The following is a 22,011-nucleotide window of genomic DNA, read 5'->3' as shown; positions in this document are numbered from 1 at the left end:
GTGAGCACAGTAAGAAGAGTAAAATAACTGACTTCTGCTATTAGCTTTCAGAATAAAAGGCATTTTTGTAACCAACTTGGAACATCAGCCCAGTGTAATTGAGAAGACAACTATTCAATTTGGGATTGATGCAATTTCAAAATTCATGACATGAAAATAATACTTGAAACATACATGAAACATAATGATGGGTATTTAATTGTTGTTTATTGTGAAGGTGATTCATTTCCGTATCCATCTACATATACGTACACAGTAAACTCACAGCTGTGAGAATCCCGATTAAAGGCAGATAACGGGTCCGGCCAACCTGCAAGCATCGCTGTTTAGTCTATTTACATTCTCTTGTCTTTATCAATTAATGATTGCCGTGGTGGTGCCGACGTCACAACCGGGTGTCCTCATGTACTCAGAAGTGCAATTTTAACCCCGACAACCATGATGGGAATGATGCATCAATGGAATTATCCCGGTGTCTGACTGCGATGGAACCGACCGCGCTCAAGTGGAGCTCCTTGCTCGCTAGCTAGCGAGCTAGCTGGCTAACGGTGCCCGCCGGGATTCACTCGAGCAGCCCCGGATAACGACGCATGGATGGGTGTGATCGCGATTACTACACCGGGATTGTTGCGTCGACACAAGGCAGATTGAGCCATGTCCCTCATTTTGATCCAAAACCGGACCGTATCTGCTCGAAAATGTGCTAACTTATTGGGTTAGGTTGTTCCTGCACATGACTGCGTTCGCCTGGCTTCAATACATTGTTTTTTTTCTCCATCTTTAATGCTCATTGGATGCTTCCGTGACATTAATTTGGTAAGTAGCAAGATCAAGCATAATTATTTCAAATAGGGTCGATCTATATTTTTGGAAGTGAGGTGCAGATATAGTATATAGCGCATTGGATTTGCCTAGGCGCGTACGTTTTCATGATCAGTCAAGTACATGCGCGTTCCCTGATAAGCTTACAAGGCGAGTATTCGCATGCATTTTGCACGATCGTAAGAAGGGCGTTTTGCTAGAAAATGCATGGTTAAATCAGCTCACGTTGTGCTTTTCATGCATTACAGTCAAGGCAAGCTAGCTTGAAGAAACAAGCGGACGCAGTTTTTCAGTCATTCTCAGCCAGAATGGCTTCACTCCCAATTGGTCATTACTACGGAAGTTTATCCATCACTGTCACAAAAAAAAGTGTTACGGTTTCACGCAATTGCCCTAACATAGTCTACATTACCTTAAATGTTTATCTTCAAGAAATAAAGAAGCAGGGATTTTCTCCATCTTATATATTTCAAGATGGAGCCTTGCAAAAACGATTTGATTCAGACACTATATTGCAAAAAACTAAGACATCATACAATATCATCCGATTATTTGATGAATCAAATAAAAAACAATAATTAATAGATTCTCCAGAGTGCCAGTGTCATATATGATTCAGTGTAAATGTACTTGCTTGAGACATGGTTAAATACATATTACTTTTTGGAGCCCCTCCCACCTGGGTTGGCAACTGTTATCAGTTTATGACTATGCATCCTTTAGAAAAATGATTTTGAATTTTATTGGGTCCACTCGACTCCTGTAGAAAGGACGCATTCCCATATTGTGGCAGTTTCAAACTTCCATTCTATTTATCAAATTGGATCTACTGAAATTGCCTGTTGGATGTGGGTGGCCTGCTAACCCGGACAGAGTTTGGCACGTAAGATCTTGAGGTAGCCTTGTTCCTGTAATTTTGACTTCTCGTGCACACGGGTATTGCTTTGTACTTGTGCAAACTTACAAATATATCACACATCTCTTCTGTTTCCAGACGGTGTGGATCACGATGGCCCAGCTGTTGGACGGGGCCGGCAAACTGGGCTGGACTCTGCTCAAAGCTGTGTTCCGTTTCGTGTTTATGTTCATCAACAATTGTGTAGCCATCCCGTCCTACTGCCTATACCTGCTCGTGCTGCAGCCCTTGAGAATATGGCACAGCTCAACATTCTGGCATCTTGAGGGAGTCATGTTTAAATGGCTGCTGGCCATGGTGTCATCGTGGGGCTGGCTTGCAGGCTACACAGGTAAATTCCTCAGATTCTCATTCAAATAATACTAACATGCCAACAAGCTTCCCGGCCATAGGAACTCTTCATTTCATCAATCCTTCTCTACTATGAGAGGAAATCACAAGGGTCAATCTGTATTATTTCCCACATTTACTGGGTCCACGGTAAGTGATTCATGCAGTCAGTTGTGTTTGGTTTCACAGTGGTGGTGTTGATGGGCAAAATGCTTACTAATTGTAAGTGTTGTTCATAGGGTGTAACATGGTGTACCAATCAATAATGCAAACGTGTTATCCAGTAGTACATTGAGCATTGTCTTATGTAACATTTGTAGTGCATGCAACTTGTCAAGCAGTGGATGATAAACAAGAGAAGGTCACAGTCCACATTTGAAGGGCACACCTAGTGTATTTAAAACAAAAAAAGTGTAATATGCATACACCATTGTAATTTGAAGACAAATGTACTATTGGTATTAATTACACAGTATAGTACAATGGCACATCCAATGTCAAACACAATGAAGTAGAACATGAGTGAAACTCAATTTCTTTAGGCTATGCTCCAAAGTCATGTTCTAGATATTTTAACAGTATAAAACACAACTACTTAACTTATGGTATGCGCTGTTTAAGTGGAGACGATTTGACACAACTGCGTACATTTTGACGTTCAAAATGGTCTCAAAAGTACAGATTAAATTTGAAACACAAAAAAGCAACTTCTCTATCATTAATATTGCACAATGAATTGTGTACTATCTTATCTATCACTATAGGTGAAGTAAGTACATGTGATCTGCACATCTCTCACTATAGGTGAAGTAAGTATACATGTGAGATGCACAGGGAAGATTACTGCTCTTGTCCTGGTGTTGAGTCTTTTTATGCAATACCATTATATATTTTATGTGAATTATTGAGGTTAGCTCAATAAAAAAGAAATTGAAATGTAGTCATAGTGCTATAAGGTCCTTCACCAGTGATGTGTACTAATGTCATACATTACAATAGGAAATGTGTGGTTTCACAAAAGAGAAGAAAAACTGTCAGTCATTTAGGTCTGTTGCATAGTTGAAGTTCCACATGACTGGTACACCATAAAATCCTCATGCAGTTTGACTGTCAAACCTACAACTTTTGTGTCATATTTTGGGAATATTTAGCTGAAATGATGTAGGCATTTTTCCCTTATCAAGTCATCAGTGATCCCTAGTATTAAGTACAGTGCATCACATTTTACACATTATAATAAAGAAGAGAATTGTTTTTCCAGACATTTGCAGGATTGTGAATTAGACTGTTTAGTTTTCCACTGTAGAAATTAGGTTAGGTTCAGATGGGTGTTGATTTCACTCATTGTATACCATGTCTGGTCAGTGAAAAGATAGTCTTTTGCAAACAGTGTTACTTATAAAGATCAGTTCGTGAAATGTTGATTCTACATTTGTGCAAGGAGCAGCCAAAGAGGTAAACATTGCTCTTCACGCCCTGCAAACAATGTTGTCATAGAAGTGGATGTCCTAGTTGGTAAAAACATGCAAATGGAATGAATGTTTAGTCAAGGCCCAGAAACTACATTTTGACTTATTCTTCAGACTTTTTAAAAACGGTTTGTAGTAGGCTTAATTGCCTCTATCTGAGTCATTAGCCCTATTATTGGTAAAGCAGAAAAGCCTCTTTAGTCTCACTGGGGTGCCCCACGCGTGCGATGAGTTTAGTCACAGTACATATTACAGTATAGTAATACAATTATTGAAGAAAAGTACACATTTTACTTATACGTTTGAAAAATCTCCCAATTAATTACATATACATGTACTCTATGAACATAAATGCCTCCAAAAATGATGTTTATTGAATTATTGATGACCTCTCAATTTTTCTCTATTAATTACACTGACATTATTTCCCACAGCAAATGAACGTGATATAGCACTGCAGTGGTTAGTTGTGTCACCTTTATAGTCTTAAAAAATTTGTAACCATGATCATAAACAGGGATATTGCACTTGGCCTGGCAAAAATGTGCGTGTGAACAAAACAACGTGGGTAAACTCGACCACTCGTCATTTGTTAATGCCTCTGTGCGGTCATGCAACACCCACACGCGTGTTTTCAGTTACTTGGCTCAGACCTATTCTCTGGACTGTGTGGGTGCATGCAGAACGTACTTGATTGATGCCGTTTTGCTCAGCTGATTGATAGATAAACACAATACTGGTAGACACTATTGCAGTGTTGTATACTGTACCTGTGTATAGAGGAGTGTTTAGGTACTCTATTTTTAACACCCTTTTATGAACTCATGGGTTGGCACATGAAAACCATCTATATGAACACTTTTAAAGTGATGTCGGGAGTGGTCCCTAAGAAAAAAAACAACCAGTGTACTGTGCACCATTGAAGTTTCTGTTAAAGAGAAGGTTAATTTTATTACTACTAGATTTGAGGCTCCAATGATTTGAATATCAATGACAGTTTTGTCCTCTTTTCCCGGCTAGCCCAGATGTGTTACAATTAGGGTGGCAAAGGCTTAATTATGAGGGTCAGTGGCCAAATTCTTAATTGCCTCTAGAGAGGGAGGAATGACAGAATGTGTAGGTTTAACTGACCACCACTACTGGATTTGAAATTGTGCCTGTAGCATGGTTGTCACCCTGCTACACTAACTGTGTCATCTCTCAAAGACAATTTCCCTAATGTATTCTATCTGACAGATGACCCATCTCTGTGATATCGTTAATGCTCGTCTCCGGCGACAATGGGGACATCAGCGAGCGGGGGGGGGGGGGGGGGGGGGAGCACGCTCCTTATGAATTGACGTCCCCTTTATGCCATACACACATACACATCCTCAAGCCGGGTGTCACAAGTGTGTCATTTATTTCCTCAAGGGAGAGCTCAATTTGGTTTTCTCAGAAGAATTCAAAAAGCACAAAATGGGAACTGTTCACCCATCCCATTTTGAAATTAGGTTTTAACCTTGCAGTCACTTGAACCCCCAAGACACAATTTCCACATTTTCTCTGACTGGTATCTATATATTGTTCTGGTTAGAACAACATTTTTCCCGTTCATAATATATATAGAGTCACTACTCACTGGTTTTACGAGCAAATGGTTTGCAAAAGCCTGGCTGCTGCAACTCTTGCATCACACAACTTGATTTGACCCTCCCATGGCTGGGGATTCCCTGCACATGACTGCAGCTCAGCTGAATCATTTCACTCTGTGCTTTTAGCCGATCTTTGTGTTTCTCTTTTAATATGCAGACCTGCTGAAGTGTACTTTAAATTGCAAATGCCTTCCTTCTCGTGGTCTTTGTCAGACACAAACTCAACTCCCTTTTGATTAAGCTCCTTTGTGTATGTTAACAATCACACACTGGCAATTTGCTTGTAAAATAGCTCTATGTTTTGAATAGATGCCGGACAATTTAAATCAGGAAAAGAGTACCAAAGCCCACTTCAGATTTACTCCCATACTGCTAATTTGTGCTAGTTATTGTCATGTTAAAAGAGCTGTGCCTGTCACAAGAAAGCACTGTTGCAAGTTAATGATGGTTGTGTTTTGTTCTTTTGGTATCTAAGGCTCTGTGCAGTGTACTATTTGACCTAAAGGAAAGAACCTTGTAGCAATATTTTTCGTATTATTGTTTTTATGACTCTGACAACAAGATGAGGTGCTGATTCTGTATTCAGCTTTAACTGAGTATCCAGCGTGGTAAAGTCTTAATACATTGTTTTACACTTTTGGACCACACTTTGTAGTTCTTGTATTTTTTTCAATGAATAGGAACTTAATTTTACATTTTCAATTTATGAGAATTAGAATATTAACCTGAACTAAATAGAGCACCTCGAATACAACTTTGGTAAACATGTCGGCAATGTTAAAAAGAATTTTAGAAAAACAACTTTCAGTCAAATGATTTGTTTCTTCACTTTAATCTGTGATTGCATAATGTCCTAAAACCTTTCCTTGTTGACATTTCAATTGCATTTTGCAAGCTTAGGTAATATTACAGTAAAAGAATGATGCATCATTTCTTGGAACATGAATCTAGAAATGTGGTTAAGATATTTAGAACAATGATACACAGTTTAAAATTGCAGCTGAAAATCTAAATAGAAAAATGTGTTTCCTCGCTGTTCGTGGGCAAAAAGAAGTAAAATTGCCTCAAGACTATGAATATAATTCAGTAATTACCAGCAAGCTAATGGTTTGTGATCAATATAAAGAGTTGCATTTTATATTTGAAACCTAGTCCATTTGTCACATAAAATGAAAATCAAATAAACAATTTGTATCTCATTTGTTTTGCAGTAACGGAGTGGGGTGATGATGTGCGGCCCATCTCTGAAGATGAAGCCATGGTCATTGTCAATCATCAATCCACGGGAGACGTGTGCACCCTCATGATGTGCCTGCAAGACAAGGGCATGGTAAATAGACATGCTCTCAAATATAACCCTAAAAATATTATCTTTATAGCTTATTTTTACAGTTTGTCCTAATAACACTGTTTTATCATGACTTTCATGGTTTCATTTAATGTCAGAGAAAATCCCATCAAAAATTGTGACAATTTTTTTTTTCCTGTTCTTTTTTTTTTCCAGGTAGTACAAAAAATGATGTGGCTGATGGACCACGTGTTCAAATATACAAACTTTGGACTAGTGTCCCTTATACATGGTGACTTCTTCATAAGACAGGTGAGTTCTAATAGCACGGTGTTATACATTAGGTCGGTTTGTTATAATCAGTCCTCATTGTTTACCCTACGAACACCGATTAACACACTTGTCGTTGCTTTTCGTTCCTCTTATTAAGGATTTAACTCTCCTCCAGCGAAGACTTTTTCTCACCTGCCTACAGGCCAATTGTCCCAGAAGGCCTGAAGATTAAAAACATAGCCCATAAAGCCATTACCAAACTTCTTTTAACCTCCCGTCTGCTGTGAGTTAGTATTTTTTTATCACACTCCACAAAAGTATAGTCACCACCCATCTGCTAGCCCCAGCTGGAATGTTTGCACGGATAGGCTTCTGAGGTCTGTGGCGTCCTCTGCGAAGGTCAGCCACTGTCGACAGTAATGCGTGGAGTCTGGTATAGTGGGTTGCTCAGCTCTGCTAGGTCAGTCTAACCCTTTGTTGTAGTGGCATTGAAACCGAGCAGGTGACTTTGACCAGTAGGCTCCCACTGGAAATATACAGTAATGTAGTACACCATCTGCACTGAATTCTTTGGAGTATCACACGTCTTTTTAGGCTTTGTTGATTGATTTTCTGGCTACATCAGATTTTATTTATTCATTTGACCGTTAGAGCAGTGACTTGCAAAAATCCACTGCAAAACCCTGTGACAAGGCTGAAGTAGTATGCCCACTACTACAGGCAAGCCTGACTGGGCCTGCTCATTTCAGCAATCGCTTATGGCGTCCTGGTGTGCATTGTTGACATCTTTCCTCAAATACCTCACACAGCAAGGCAGGCATCTGCTGCCCATGGGGTATGACTGACTTGTCTTTCCACCATGTGCAGAGCAGCAATGGCTGCATACTTGCACATGGGATAGGATCCTATTTTAAACACTTGCATAGTGGTAATGAATGTCGCATACTGGACACTAGGTTTGCTTTGATATCTCAGTGCTTAAAACTTTTTAAATATTGTTGACCTTCCTTCTGCAATTAGCTTTCATTTTGAGATAAAAAAAAATGAACTTCTGCTGAGAATCACAAAGTATTTTTTTCATTTTTAAATGTACTTTTAGGTAGTACTTATTCACTGATACATTATTATAAGCAAGTAAGTCCATTTTCAAATTGTAAATTGTAAAATGTTGTATAACATAAGCCACACGCCTACTGGGTTTTTGTCAGTGTCACCTAATGCTGAACAGTTAGTGGACTTTGTAGTTGCCCTAGCCTTGACACGTAAATGATGCAGTGATATTCTCCGTGAATGGTGTGCCAAGCAAGTTGATAACCCGACCGAAAGACTGTATGCTGATGCATTTATATTGGCCTTTGACCAAGTGAACTTTGCCGAAGAGCAATCCTTCTTCCTCTTGTCACTGCTAATGTCCTTAATGTCATTTTTCACATTAACGGTTTGACATTATTGCTGATGAAAGTGTTACATGGTAGTGCTGTCACTCTTTAGTAGTGTTTGCCTCTTGGTATGCACACAAAAATCTGTTTCATATGCGTGCATTTACTAACAAGCTTATTTCTGTCAATTACTCATAGTTTTTCACTATTCACTGTGCAACTAAACTGAAATTGATCATGATTTATACTACTTTTAACTTTAGAAAGGCATTTTATTATGAATTCCAACCTGGGGGAAATCCAGTTTACAGCTTAGGAAGTTTAAGCCCAAGAAATCAAACTACTATATGGGATTGGCAATCTATGGCCGTCTGTGATGCAAATCTCCCTCTCACTCGCAACCCAAAGATGCTCTGTTGGATTGATATCTGGTTACTGTAAAGCCCATTTGAGTACAGTATTGTCACCAGTCTTTTTTTCCCAACTCAATTTGTACAAAAGGGCCCCAAAACCTATTGAAGCTGACTTTCTTAAATTCGGATGCAAAATTCATTGTCAAATTGTGACAATTTGAGTAGCTTCAGATATCTGTCCATCAATGTCAACACAAATCTGGATCTATTCACTTGCCTTTGTCCATTGGTAAGTTTAATGGGGAAGCCAAATACTGTAAATATATATGTATTTATGAACATAGATGCAATGACTACAGAAAACATTCTTGCGTTTCAAGCCATATGTTTTTTTGTTTTCAGGGTAAAGCCCACCGAGACAAGCAGCTGGTCTATCTGAAGGATCACCTTGACAAATATTACCATAGCCGTGACAGAAAATGGATAGTGCTGTTCCCCGAAGGAGGCTTTCTCCGCAAACGGAGGGAGACCAGCCAGACATTTGCCAAAAAGCATTCTTTACCCCACTTGACCCATGTCACGCTGCCTCGCCTTGGTGCCGTTCAAGTCATCCTGAAAACTCTATCAGGCCAACATGAGAATGGAACTGTGGGGAATGACAGCGGAACATCCAACCAGACAGGTAACTGACACCGATACGTGCAGATATAATACCACGCTGGAGATAAAATACCACGCTGGTTTCTATTTAGGATTGAGCTTGTGTAAACTGTTTTATTTGTTGGTTGTGCATGACGTTTTCCCCTCTGTGGCATTTTAATATCCGTCCTGTGCTAAGTATATAGTGACACATACAACAGTGCCAGAAATTACATCAAGGTCTCTGAAACCCTTGTGGCGATTTACTATTCATTCTTTCTGTCAAGAAATCAGCCCAGGGATCGGGAAAAATGACATGGAAGGTCGCTTCTGCGGTCAATCATAATTTATTTGGGTTGTAGTTGAAAAGCATTTGCATTCTTGTGTTTTAATGTAATTTTGTTCTTTCCAGCCGCACTTGGATCTGACATTGAAAGCCCATGTAATCAGATCAGAGATAAACAGAGATATAATATTTATTGTGACAAGCTCAGATATGTTTTCTACATAGAACACGTTTGAAAATAAGAACATGACCACAGAAATATCATTGAACCTCAGTGACCCCAAAAAACGATTTCTATAATTATTGAGTTTCTTTGGGCCAGCATTGTTGAAACTGTGGCTCAGCTGTTAGCCCTATAAGCCTGGCTGTTGATACAAACCACTGTCAGTTCATCTCTCTTCAGAAAGTAAGTGTCAAAACAAAGCCGCTTAATTGGCTGCATGTGCTGTATGTGCACATTTTAGCTGATTTCTATGGAAATAGCTAGCATTATTGTCATAGAAGCTTTGTCCTTCCACTTGAATCTAGCTAATGGCATTTAAACAAGCAATAAAAATATGCACATGCCCTGAAGAGTACAATGTCCCTATGTCCTCTGTGTCTCTTAGTTTGTGCAACCATCGTCTCACCCTGACCCTCCTTGATACTCTGAGAGGTGCCCACATTTTGCTGACTCACTTGGAGACAAATGGGACACTTGCAGAAAATCGGATTTCATGTAAATATGTGTGCCGCTGTGTAACAGCCATTCACTGTCTCGTGTGCTTTAACACTGATAAGGCTGCGGTGTTGGAGAAAAGATAATGTGCACTCAGGCAAAGTTCATGGCATGCATCAGGTCTTGATAAACTAGATGACTCACGTGCATGCTTATGGGGAGTGTCATCTTCTGGCGTAGTGTAAATCCTACCAATGTACCTTCCACTGCGTTAGTCCCCCTAGCAGTGTTTGCTGAAGGGCACACCTTTCTCGTTTATTACGGTCTGGCTTGTCACTGTAGCGACTCTTTGGCATAGAGCCTCATACTTTGGCTCGTTGCACACAGAAGACCGTGGCTGTCTGTTCAAGCACTAGGACAGAACTCGGAATCCAATTACCCATACTGTTATGTCTGTGGCCTTTCCAATCAATACAAAGAATGCCCGTCAAGTTACTTTATCTCTAACATAAATGAGCCTGCAACAATTGCCCTGGAGCTAAGTGAACAAAGGTTTGTATACAGCAAGTCCATAAATACCAGGTGTTTCTAAAATAATTGACCATTTCCAGTTGTGTTTTTCATCTTCTTCTTTTTTTTTAATACTAGGTTGTTGTAATCGGACACAATGAAATATTGCACATAACAAAATCAAAGTTACTGGTAATGTTTTAACATTCTTAACTATTGCAATGGTTAAACTATTTCACCAGTGTCTTATTTTTTCTCATTATTATTTTAACATCACACATTCCTCTGACAAGTGAATACACGGAAAAGAAAACGGCAACCAGACACTAGTACTATCCATGTTTCATTCCTTTGCGTCAACTGTCAAGACAGCTCTGCAACATGTTTAGGAATCCTTCTGTTTAGTCTGTGACATCAGAGGGGAACCTTATTGCCACTGCCAAAAGTAAAGGAATAGGCCCTGAAACAGTGCCACCTGAACTCTGACTAGTGAGATGCTGTTTTCAGTTTTTATCTAAATTCTTTTTATTTACATTTGAACAGTTTGTGGTGAATGGTGTTACACTCTTGAACAAACAGTGACATATTTTCTCTTTCAAACAAGTCATTCAGTGTTCTTGGTGTGGTTTGTTTCTGATACCTATTTTGATAGCCATTCAAACGTTCACGCTTTTTTTTTCAAAAACTATATTTATAGTTTTTATATATAAATATAAATGATAACTTTTTAGTTTGGAGCACGAGTTAAGTTTAAATGAGGACCTTACTACCATTTTCCCACGACTTATGTTGGCAGCCAAAATCTAATTCATTATAAATGTGCACACTTTTTATATGACCTCATAATCATCTTCAGGTTCTTTGTGTCTGCTCTATTCCAGGTAAAAAGCGCAAAGGCCTGCAGTGGGTGATAGACGTGACAATTGCTTATCCCAAAGCACGGCCCATGGACATCCAGACCTGGATATTTGGATATAGGTCGGCGACAGTCACACACGTTCACTACAGGTAAGGCAAAAAGAAAAAATGAAACGTTTTTTCAACGTTGTTTTCCAGCAAATATGTTGTCGTTTGTAGTGAGAAAAAAAGAAAGAAAATATGTATTGGTTTGTTGCACCTTTGTTGTTAGTAAAAGATACAAATGCTGCTAAATTTTCACTTCACACTATGGACTTAAGTGTAGTTTGCGCGTGTGTGTGTAAAAAAGTTGAGTGTTATTGTTCATTTTCCATATTATTGCTGCTCTTACATTATAACTGTTGTCCTCAAGGTCTCATTCTATAGTATCCATTCAATTAAGAATATGAGCAAAGTGTACCCTATTTAGATGTTGTCCATTGTATCCATGTGGTGGATTGAAGGAGATGCATTCAGGGTCAGGGGGCAGCTGGTAAGATTGGTGTGGACCTTGGCTATCTTATCCTTATCTGAAGTTTTTTTCCACCATCTTCAGCTAAAACTAAGGAGTCATTAGGTCTGTAATAAGTGGCTCAGAGTCTGAGATTTTAGAAGTCCCACCACTATACACCAGACCCTCTCTCTAATCAAACAGTCAACTTCTATTGCATGGTCAGCGGCTCCACTGACAGGCAGAGTCACTCTACAAAGTAAGCGCCACAGCTGTTAAACCTGCATTAACACACAGACAGACACATACAGTTACAGCCATAGCAGTGATCATAAACTATTTAGACCCATGCTGGTACAGTTGCAGTGACAAGAGGATTAATGTGCCTGCTGATCAACTGAAGACAGTGGGGGAGTAAGTAGTATGATGCCCTTTACAGCACTATAAAAGTCTATATCATATCTAGTGTAAATACGTATTCACATTTGTCCAGTTGTCAACAGCATAAGTGAAAATAACAAATATAACTTGGATAAGATATTTAATACAAGTTTGAATTGGGTCGTGCCACTGGCTAAATTGTTTTGCTGGTAAATATTTTTTTATTTATTTGAGCAGTCTTTTAACTTTTTTTGATGGGAGGATTGTATTAAGCTTTTATCATCAATAAGATGTAATGCAATCCTTTTCTTAAGGTTTAAAAAAAAAAAGGTCAAACATTAGATTTAAACCGAAAGTAATGAATATTACAATTTGATGAGAACCATGTTTCATATTTTAGTGGTTCATTAAAATATAACATTTTTGAGTGGAGCAAAAGTTGTTGCTATCATAAAACGCCTTAGGAAAGACCTCACTCACTGTCTGTTCTTAGTGTTTGCCCTGCCAAGTAAATCACCCACTTGCTGTGGGGGCTCCTTATTTTATGTATCCGAGCATGTGGGTTTAAACACATTTAGAGTAGGATTTGTCTTCCCATCATAAACATTGGACTCCTGTTAGAAGTGGGTGGAACATTTGTTCCTTTTTGACAAGCCTCCATTTTACAGCTTCCCTTATTACATTGTTACATCAACACTCTTTCGCCACAATTACACAGTCCTTTAGTATATCAGTTACCTTCATGACTGGCAAGCATCAATGGATCATAATTAATGTTGTCTAGTGTAATCATTCAAGCATGGTTGTGTTGAGTCAAGGGCCTCGAATCCACCTGACCTCGCCTGATTCTTTCTACGTGAGAGGTTTTTCTCAGATATCAGATTACTCTGGCTGAGTCTCAAAACAGGCAGCTGAGCATTGTGTAATATTCTAAATGAATCTGTGCACCGCACTTTTTTTTAATCCCTCTAGCTCTTTTTTCCTGTTTCTGATGCCAGGCATCACCCTTCTTTTGTCTCGTGCCCTTTCACCATATAATCTCAGTTTCAAAGATACCTCAACCTTATGAATGTCACCCGGGAGAGTTGGGTGGGTGGACAGAGGCATAGCAAGGGCAGTGGTAGGTGTTGAAGAAGCTGGATTTTATGTAAAGGCTCCTTCTGTGTTCAATGCTTGCTGATTTTGTGAAAGCTGTTCTTTGAAAACAGCTGCAAGGTGATGTGATTTATAGACTTTGTCTTGCTAGGTCATCATATAGCTTAAAGCTGCTCACCTGGCTGTCTGTTTATGACGAGGCCCTGGTCGCACACAAAATTGTTGAGGTTGCATTCGGGGTGCTTTTGGTGCTTAATAAACACCACCACTGTACTAGAGACTGAGCTGCTGTTTGTGGGGTTCATAACGTATGTTTACATTTCATACACTACATTTCCAATGCAGATTGGCTTGTCGTTATTTCTCCTCCAATCATTACATTACCTATGAGTATAGTGAAGTCTTTTGTGGCTTGTTTTTCCCCTCTTCTATCCAAGCACAAAAGCATTCACTTTATCTCTTCCAAGTATAAAAATGGTCATGAGACCAATTCCTAGAAGCAAATCATCAGAACTAAACACTGTAGGGAAAAGCGCTTGAATTTTTTATCACACTGCAATTAGAACACCTCATTAATTATATGTCATAGCAGTTATAGTTGCAAGGGTGCTGGAGCATATCCCACCTAGGCTCAGCCTACTGTAATTTTTGTGTACTGTAAACTTTTGTATTTATATCCTGCAAATTATATTTACAGCTCATCCAGCAAGTGTGTACGTAGCAAAAAGTTCATGACCACCTATGACAATGACTGTAAAGTTATTTCCTCATGACCTCTCCACTGATAAGAGGCACCCAGCTTAGGTAGTCATTAACCTCCTCCCTAGCATCACGCCAGAGACCACGGTACATTTGGTCCCAGTGACAAAGTGCTCTTACTCCCTAGTTAAACACATAGGAGTACCTTAAGTTCGGTGTCAATGTGCTCTTGTGGCCAGCAAAAGGATTCCAATATGAACTTTGTCCCCATGATTGCTGCTCTGGTGGGATTTGAGCCTTTAATTGCAAGCATAAGGGAGTGAGAGATTAATCACTGTTAATCTTTATTTCTTTAATTTTTACATTGTACCCCCAAACTTATCGTACAGGACAGCACTTTTTCCTCTCAATTTCTTCCCCATAGAGACTTAATACAAAGCAGAGTCGATAAATAATGATTGCCTCATTTCTGTAAAAGTCGGAAGCCTTTGCTCGACATAGTGTAAACTGAATTAGCTTCCTAACCTAGTTGGGAAGGAAAGCAATATATTATATTTTGAGTCAACAATTATAACTTACTCTTGACTCCAAAGAGGACACAAATGGTTTAACCAATCAATAAATAATAACAAGGATCAATACTATATCACCCATTGCCCTCGTCTTTCAGATCCTCATTGCGGATGTCCTTTTTAGAGTGGCAGGTAAATGGAAAGGAATATTAAAGTAACGCTGAGTGCAAAGCAAAAGCTCTATGAGGGGGGAGACTGTAACCTCTATTTGAAGGTGACCAGAGGGTTGTGTGTGTGTCTGTGTGTGCAGGCCACTGAGGACCCCGTGTGGCCAGATTTTCAATGCAAACGCATATTTAAATGCTTTTGACCTTTTTCATAAAGAATCAGTTCCTCCAATATGTTCACTGTTCATACAAACAGCTTCCAAAAAAGATTTTTCATGGTTTGTTGCTTATGTTCTACACTAGATCTACACATTGTTCTTTTTTATGTATTTCTTTTATCAGGATGTATCCGATCAAAGAGGTTCCTGTAGAGGAGCAGGCTCTGACAGACTGGCTATATCAAAGGTTTGTGGAGAAAGAAGACTTGCTGGCCCACTTCTATGACACAGGTTTGTTTAGTTTGTTGCACTCCAACTTCTAAAGTTGTTGAAACCAGTTTATTCTCCTACCAATGTTTGACTGCATAAGTCATTGTCACGACACCCTGCATCCTTCTCAACAGGGGCGTTTCCACCTCCCCACGGCCAGAAGGAAGCAGTTTCGCGGCAAATGACGTTGGACCCCGTGTGGCTGTGCATCATCCAGTCGATCGCTTTCGTCTCTGGATACATGTGGTACAGCCTTTTTCGGCACCTCTACTGCGTTATGTTTTGAGTACGCATCAATGCAAGCAGGAAAAAAAGCCCCTCGAGATCCGCCGGTGTCGTGCGTTGGATGAATGTACATTTTCGAATAGTGCGGCGAGATTAGAGATGAGGGGGAGGGACACAAAAAATAATGTATACGACGTGTAGAAAAACAGAAGTACAGCCCTGACACTACACATGATCTCTCACATCACAACTCTCATGTTGATGTTTACACATAGGCCGTCACGCAGTCATGCATTCAAGAGGCTCAGGACTAAGGACTGCTATAGTTTCACGGTGTGTGTATGGACATGTGAGAGAGTAGAAGCATCGAGTCCACCCGTTAGCCTTTTTCGGACGCACAGTGGACGTCTGGAGGCAGCTTGTGTGGACGCTCTCTTCCCTTTTCCCCTAGGCCCACATTGCACTAAGGATCCAAACTGCTCCCTGTCCCAGGATTTATTCTTGAACGGTAGCTGCCTAAATATGTTTTTTGTTGTTTTTTCTTTTGTTTTGTTTTTTCTTCTCCCCTTTAGCCTGCGCATCTCCACAACGACAGCCAGCACATTTGCTATTTTTTCATTGTCGTCCGGACCGTTTACACTAGCGAACCTGCGCTATGTCCCATGCCGTCATACTTGTGCATTCAAAAAAGAAAATAAGACCGTTCACTTTGGCTTTAAAAAGTGTAGGCTTTGATAGAGTAAGATGAAGTGATAAAATGTGGGTGCCCCAGATCCCTACTCCTTTTTTTTAATGAACCCCCGTCCTACCCCAAATTAATGTGCTTTGTGTTGTTACTGTGTGACGTCAAATGGTGGAGACAATTCATGAAACATAATTTCATTTTAAATGACAGAATATCCTCTGTACATAACAAACCTCAAAAAGCAATTGTCCGTCACCTACCTGTGAATAATTCAGATGTATTTTCTTTCTTTTTAAGAAGAAAATCATATTTTGTTTACTTCTTGCTGATACACTGTTGTTGTTTTTATTTTATTTTTCCAAAGCAGGAAATTATTTGTAATGCCGCCCAAGCTTAGTAACATGCCAAACATGTTGCATTGTGAAGATGCATCCCTTTTTGTCAAAGCTTTGGTTGATACCTAAGGACAGGGTTTATTTAATCATTGTCAGAGCAACTCCTGAATTCAGTTCGTTTGGTACTGAATGGACTAAAAATTTGATCCTACATTGTCATGTTATGCACATAACACACATGATTTTTTATTTTTATTTTCATAGTGTTACACTCAACCATCCAAGCAAAATGAACATTGACACAATTTTTGGAAAACCCTGCCAGATAAGATCACATATTCTTGTGATTCTGTTTTCCTAAAGAAAAAAAAACTATTTGGAATTTGAATAAATAGCTAGGAAGAGGTTGAGTTAAAATTAGGACAGGAGGCACACAAAGCAGGTATTTGCTTTTTATTTTGAAATTAAGTGCTTCATTTATTTTTTGTTATCGGCTTTTGGTTTAAAAAAAATCTGCTTAGATGTGCGGCATTTATCATTGCATTTTTAAAAAAAATATCTGCATTTTTCTTTTCGCCAGCCCCTCTTTCTGTTGTTTTCGGCAGAAATTGTACAAAAAAAAGAAGAAAATAAATGGCAAAAGAAGAAGCACTAACTTAGATGGTAAAACATTTAAAATCTGTGTCATTCTCTTGGTTTTATCAGCCTCTACCCCAACACCAACTGTGTTTCCAAAGAAGGCAGAGAAAGTGATGTTTTCCTAAATGTGGTTTTAGGAGATACTAAACACAATAGGGTTTAAAACAAATGATACTAGAACTGTCTGTAAATTCCCATTTTGTACTTCTCCTTTAAATTCCTAGTTACACAACCATTTTACAACACAAACTTGTGCTGGAATAAAACATCAAAGATCGTAAACTCTTTGTTTTGATTCTCCTTAATCAACGTCAACCAAGTTGGACAATTTAAAAGCAAGGTGAATTTATACTCTGTTCATTTTCATTACAAGTTACATAACAGTGCTGTTGGTGAATGCTGTGATAATGAACATCAACTTTAATTTCAATTTCACTTTCTTTTCTATTCTTTTTGATGGGAAGTTGGAATAACAAATTCTCTCAAGAGCATCCCAGGAGCTGGTGACATTTACAGCAGCTCAACTGCAAGAAGCTTCATGCCTCAAGCAGTCATTGCAATTCAAAGGCTCGTTCTGTACAAATGATGCTGCCCAATAGACAATGTATTGGCACCAAAAATATATATGTATGTATATAGTATATATTGCAGACTGAGTTGTTACCAGAGGAAAAGGGTCCTCTCTGTTCTGCAGTTTGACTACTGAACCATTTCGTGGCCAAGGACACCCAAGGTGCTCAATATCACGGTTTGGTGGATCCTCCAACAATGACGGAGAGCACTAAAACCTCATTTAACGTTCTCACAGGATTAACAAAGTAACCATCTATCTAGCCACTGTCAAAATGCCGCAGTGAAGTAGACGAGCAGGAAGAATGCTGCAGACAAGCCAGCCTGCCTGCAGCCTTTATAGTGTCGGGAGAATAGAATGGCTCAGTGTCATTAAAAGCCTTAGGGTTGTTTTGGGTACCATGTCGTTCAAATTTTTTTTATGTTCCACAAGATTGGAAATAAGGATAAACACCATTTGTTTCATGTGAAATGGCCATAGAACTGTGTTTAAAAAAAACTGATAATTGAAGGAAAAAAATGAACTCAAGCACTTGTATTGATACAATTCTGGAGTTTTTAGTTTGCATGTTTTTCCTATGGTGTTGTTTGTTTTGAGGGTGTGCCTTTTACCTAACAACCAGAGCAGCAATTTGGCTGATGGATAACAATTCTTTTTAAAAAATGACTCTTTCATGTCAAACTACTGTTATTCCGCAAACAAAGACAAAAGGCTGTTCTGTCTATTTCGCACAATCTCCTCTCCTCCATCAGTGCAATGTCTCAGTTTTTTGTTGTTGTTGTTTTTTTTTTAGCTGCTTGTTTTCTTGACCTGTAAATCTGTATTCACTCAGCTCCAACTATGGAATAAGATCCAATAGTCCTCCAGCTGTCTGCAGGAGTGACCTTTGCAGAGCCAGACTGTCAGATGAGGCCCTCAATGGTTTCCTCCCTGCTGTGTGAGGAGTGTCAGTTTTGGGATGTCGCCATTCGCCATGAAGGGAGACTGGTGAATAATTTCTGGGTAAGTTTAGCGACAAGGTGATCTGACTGGGTTACTGTCACTTAAATGGGGATTAGAGGAAAAAGTGATTTGGATAATTGTTTGATTTAAGCTTACTCGTATACAGAATGTACTTGGCTAGAGTAACAGAGTATCCGCTATAAACAAACATGATATAAATCTTATTATAAATAACTTTTTCATCCTTACACCGCCAAAAAAAGATAAACAAAATGTATTTATATATTGCACTCCCAATTCAGAAAAAAGTGTTATGCGTTTAACAACTTTTTGAACAACATAAATTTAACTGTTGGTTACATTTCCCTATATTAAAATAACATTAATGAAGTCTAAATGTGGTTGATGATTTGTCGCCCTCTTGCGGAGAGAAAGAGCGTTTAGCGCCTTCATTCGCGGTGTCTCCGGTGCTTGGCAACGTTGTCACGCCCATCTAAAGTCTGACCATTCAGGACCGTTCATGCTAGAGCATCTACCAATAACAATGGAGAAGGATTTACGGCAATCAATTTAAACGGAAAACTGTCCATATGGTTTCACAACAAATGAAAGCACTCGAATATAGCCGAACGACGGGCATTTGTACAAAGGGCAACCAAAAAGATGTGGTAATGTGAGCGTTTAGTAAGGTAATATTCTAAAAGAACCTTTTATAGCACAGTTCGTTAGTAGATAATAGACAAAAACAACATGCCTTCACATGCTGGTGACTACGAGGTTCTGCACACTATTGGGTCCGGTTCTTTCGGAAGATGTCAGAAAATACGGAGAAAATGGGACGGCAAAGTGAGTAAACATTTTATTTTTGTATGCTTTAACAACACTGAAACAACAATAGCGAGTCGTTACTGTGTCCTTTTATGTCACTTCAAGGCCATGCCATCCAAGTCCACACTTCCATGTCCATTTGACATTGAAAAGTTTTGTTACAATAAATAAACATAAGGGGATAATATTTTGGTTGTGGCAAGCCCATTTTGTGCCACTCTTAATACTGACTATTTTTTTACAAAGGTTCTGGTGTGGAAAGAGCTGGATTATGGCATGATGGCTGAGAGTGAAAAACAAATGTTGGTGTCTGAGGTGAACCTCCTCAGGGAGCTCAGGCATCCCAATATAGTGCGATACTACGACCGCATCATTGACCGCTCCAAGACCACCCTGTACATCGTCATGGAGTATTGCGAAGGTGGCGACTTGGCCAGCCTTATCGCTCGATGCATAAAAGAAAGGTGGGTGGCCCATTACTTCTTTTAAAATTTGCTTGGTAACAATGTCTATGAATGTTGTTACAATACTTACTTTTGACTGATTTTGTTTGCTCAGGCGCTTTTTGGATGAGGACTTCATCCTACGCGTCACCGCACAGCTAACGTTGGCACTGAGGGAGTGCCATAGGCGGAGTGACGGCAGGCCCACCGTCCTTCATCGAGACTTGAAACCGGCCAACATTTTCCTTGATGTCAAACAGAATGTGAAACTGGGAGACTTCGGCCTGGCTCGAATCCTCAACCATGATACCAGCTTTGCCAAGACATTTGTTGGAACGCCATACTATATGTCACCTGTGGGTGTCCTCATACATTGTGAGTGGGTGTAGTTTCCAAAGGTTACAATTGATGGTAGATTTTTCTTTCAGGAGCAAATGAACCAGATGTCATACAATGAAAAGTCTGATATCTGGTCACTGGGCTGTTTGCTGTACGAACTTTGTGCCCTAGTGTAAGTTAGTATATATCTTGAGCACATTCCTGCATGGGCTGTTTTGTATATTTTAAAACACATTCTTTCACAGGCCACCCTTTACTGCCCGCAACCAGAAAGAGTTAACCGTCAAAATCCGAGAGGGCAAATTCAACAGAATCCCCTATCGCTATTCAGAAGAGTTAAACAGCTTGCTGAAAAAAATGCTCCACTTGAAGGTTTGAAACATTAGTATTGTCTCCATTTTATAGTTCTTCAATAAACTGATCTTTTTCCTGATGTATAGTTTAATGGTGTTTTGGGTTCTCGCCACCATTAGGACTACATGAGGCCATCTGTGGAATCCATCCTTCAGAGCAGCCTTTTAGTCGAAACAGTCCTCGAAGAAACCAGGAAGGTGCAGCAGCTTCGGAGGCGGTCAGCAGGATCTGACGTCGTTCCCGAAAAGCCATTGGAGAATTCACCTTCTCTAGGAGAGCTCAGGCTCCGAGAACAGGCCCTCAAGGAGCGTGAAAAAGCGCTACGAGAGCGCGAGGAGATGCTGGAGAGTGAGTTAGGTTTTCATTTGTGGCTTTGGTGGTGTTTCACCCATTATAGAGGAACTTCTTAGATAAGCACTGCTTATGGATGCAAATTTGATTTATGATTTCAACTGCAATTTTTCTATGTTTTTGTTTATTTTAGAACGGGAGCGTGAGATGTGTGTTCGTGAACGACTGGCAACTGCGAAACTATTTAGGTACTTTATTGGATATGATCAATAGCATTGATTTATGTTGTGTTGGTACATGTATAGATGGATGGATTTAAGTGATCTACCCTTTTTTTCAGAGTTGAGAATTTAATGAAGAATTTCCATGTGGACCTCCAAAAAGAGCAGACCTCCATCTGTGATGAAGATATAGGTATGCGTATCCGTTGAACACTTCTGGACACCCACAACCAAGCTTTGAAATGTTTTAATTAAATTGTTAATTTTAATAAAGATTTATGAATCATACTTTTTAAAAAGCTACCAGTCCCAGTTCCACTTACTGTGTGTGTACCTGCTTGTTTTGTCAAGTTAAAATATAAATGGTGGGTTTTGTTTGCCTTAGGTGTCTGGCAGCACCCAAAGTGGGCCCAATTTTTCAACGCCAACAAGGAGAACCATCGGATAAATGACTCTGGGACAGTGACGCCGCGAGATGATGTCATTTGTCAATGCCCTCAAGGTATGAGTGATGCAGAGAAAGCATGTCAGATCCTCGGTATCCGCCTCTGATAGCTGTGTTGTAATGCAGTGTAAATATTTGAAGTGCTGAGACTACTGAATTTAATTTAAGCGTGTGGGTTGGTTATTTATTAGCTGGATATTTATCAGAATAAAATGATATGACATCAAACAGCTACTATGGATGGATGTCTGAAAGAGACTCAAAACTTTAAAGATGGCAATTACGTTATCATTACGTTAAACCTGCATCTCTTACCTTTTGATTTCGGTATTATCCACCCAACACGCCAGTGTTATATTACATACGTTGTGTCTGTGCAAAACCATTAGTTGCCACAGGAGGGCACTCGTGTTCCACAATTGTATGTAAGGCAAGTGCCCAAATGTGCCCGAGTTGACCACTCTCGTCAACGATACACATGACCATCATTTGTATTTGTGTTTTAA

The 22,011-nt window shown here is 39.5% G+C and overlaps 2 protein-coding genes across 2 annotated transcripts; both read left to right on the top strand.

The window, feature by feature from the left end:
• Positions 1 to 259: 259 nt before the first annotated feature.
• Positions 260 to 17,353, top strand: lpgat1 (lysophosphatidylglycerol acyltransferase 1). The gene is made up of 8 exons (XM_077711259.1): positions 260 to 816; positions 1,817 to 2,069; positions 6,383 to 6,501; positions 6,676 to 6,771; positions 8,867 to 9,146; positions 11,439 to 11,565; positions 15,102 to 15,208; positions 15,322 to 17,353. The coding sequence occupies exons 1-8, from the start codon at positions 784 to 786 to the stop codon at positions 15,471 to 15,473; spliced, it is 1,167 nt and encodes a 388-aa protein (XP_077567385.1). The 5' UTR covers positions 260 to 783; the 3' UTR covers positions 15,474 to 17,353.
• Positions 17,354 to 19,145: 1,792 nt separating this feature from the next.
• nek2 (NIMA-related kinase 2) lies at positions 19,146 to 21,733 on the top strand. Its single transcript, XM_077711137.1, has 9 exons — positions 19,146 to 19,430; positions 19,659 to 19,876; positions 19,971 to 20,211; positions 20,284 to 20,366; positions 20,440 to 20,566; positions 20,668 to 20,896; positions 21,033 to 21,087; positions 21,180 to 21,253; positions 21,446 to 21,733. The coding sequence occupies exons 1-9, from the start codon at positions 19,335 to 19,337 to the stop codon at positions 21,610 to 21,612; spliced, it is 1,290 nt and encodes a 429-aa protein (XP_077567263.1). The 5' UTR covers positions 19,146 to 19,334; the 3' UTR covers positions 21,613 to 21,733.
• The last annotated feature ends 278 nt before the right edge of the window (positions 21,734 to 22,011 follow it).

Source organism: Stigmatopora nigra, unplaced genomic scaffold (assembly GCF_051989575.1).
Source record: "Stigmatopora nigra isolate UIUO_SnigA unplaced genomic scaffold, RoL_Snig_1.1 HiC_scaffold_25, whole genome shotgun sequence".
NCBI lineage: Eukaryota > Metazoa > Chordata > Actinopteri > Syngnathiformes > Syngnathidae > Stigmatopora > Stigmatopora nigra.
This window is presented reverse-complemented; position numbering and strand designations above follow the sequence as displayed.

What these genes read in the sequence shown, in the direction of transcription:
- lpgat1 (XM_077711259.1), top strand. Translation starts at nt 784, where the DNA reads ATGCTCATTGGATGCTTCCGTGACATTAATTTG. An exon ending in GCTTCCGTGACATTAATTTG is followed by an intron (nt 817 to 1,816) that starts GTAAGTAGCAAG and finishes TTCTGTTTCCAG; the next exon opens with ACGGTGTGGATCACGATGGC. An exon ending in GCCTGCAAGACAAGGGCATG is followed by an intron (nt 6,502 to 6,675) that starts GTAAATAGACAT and finishes TTTTTTTTCCAG; the next exon opens with GTAGTACAAAAAATGATGTG.
- nek2 (XM_077711137.1), top strand. Translation starts at nt 19,335, where the DNA reads ATGCCTTCACATGCTGGTGACTACGAGGTTCTGCACACTATTGGGTCC. An exon ending in AAAAAATGCTCCACTTGAAG is followed by an intron (nt 20,567 to 20,667) that starts GTTTGAAACATT and finishes CGCCACCATTAG; the next exon opens with GACTACATGAGGCCATCTGT. An exon ending in GCGCGAGGAGATGCTGGAGA is followed by an intron (nt 20,897 to 21,032) that starts GTGAGTTAGGTT and finishes TGTTTATTTTAG; the next exon opens with AACGGGAGCGTGAGATGTGT.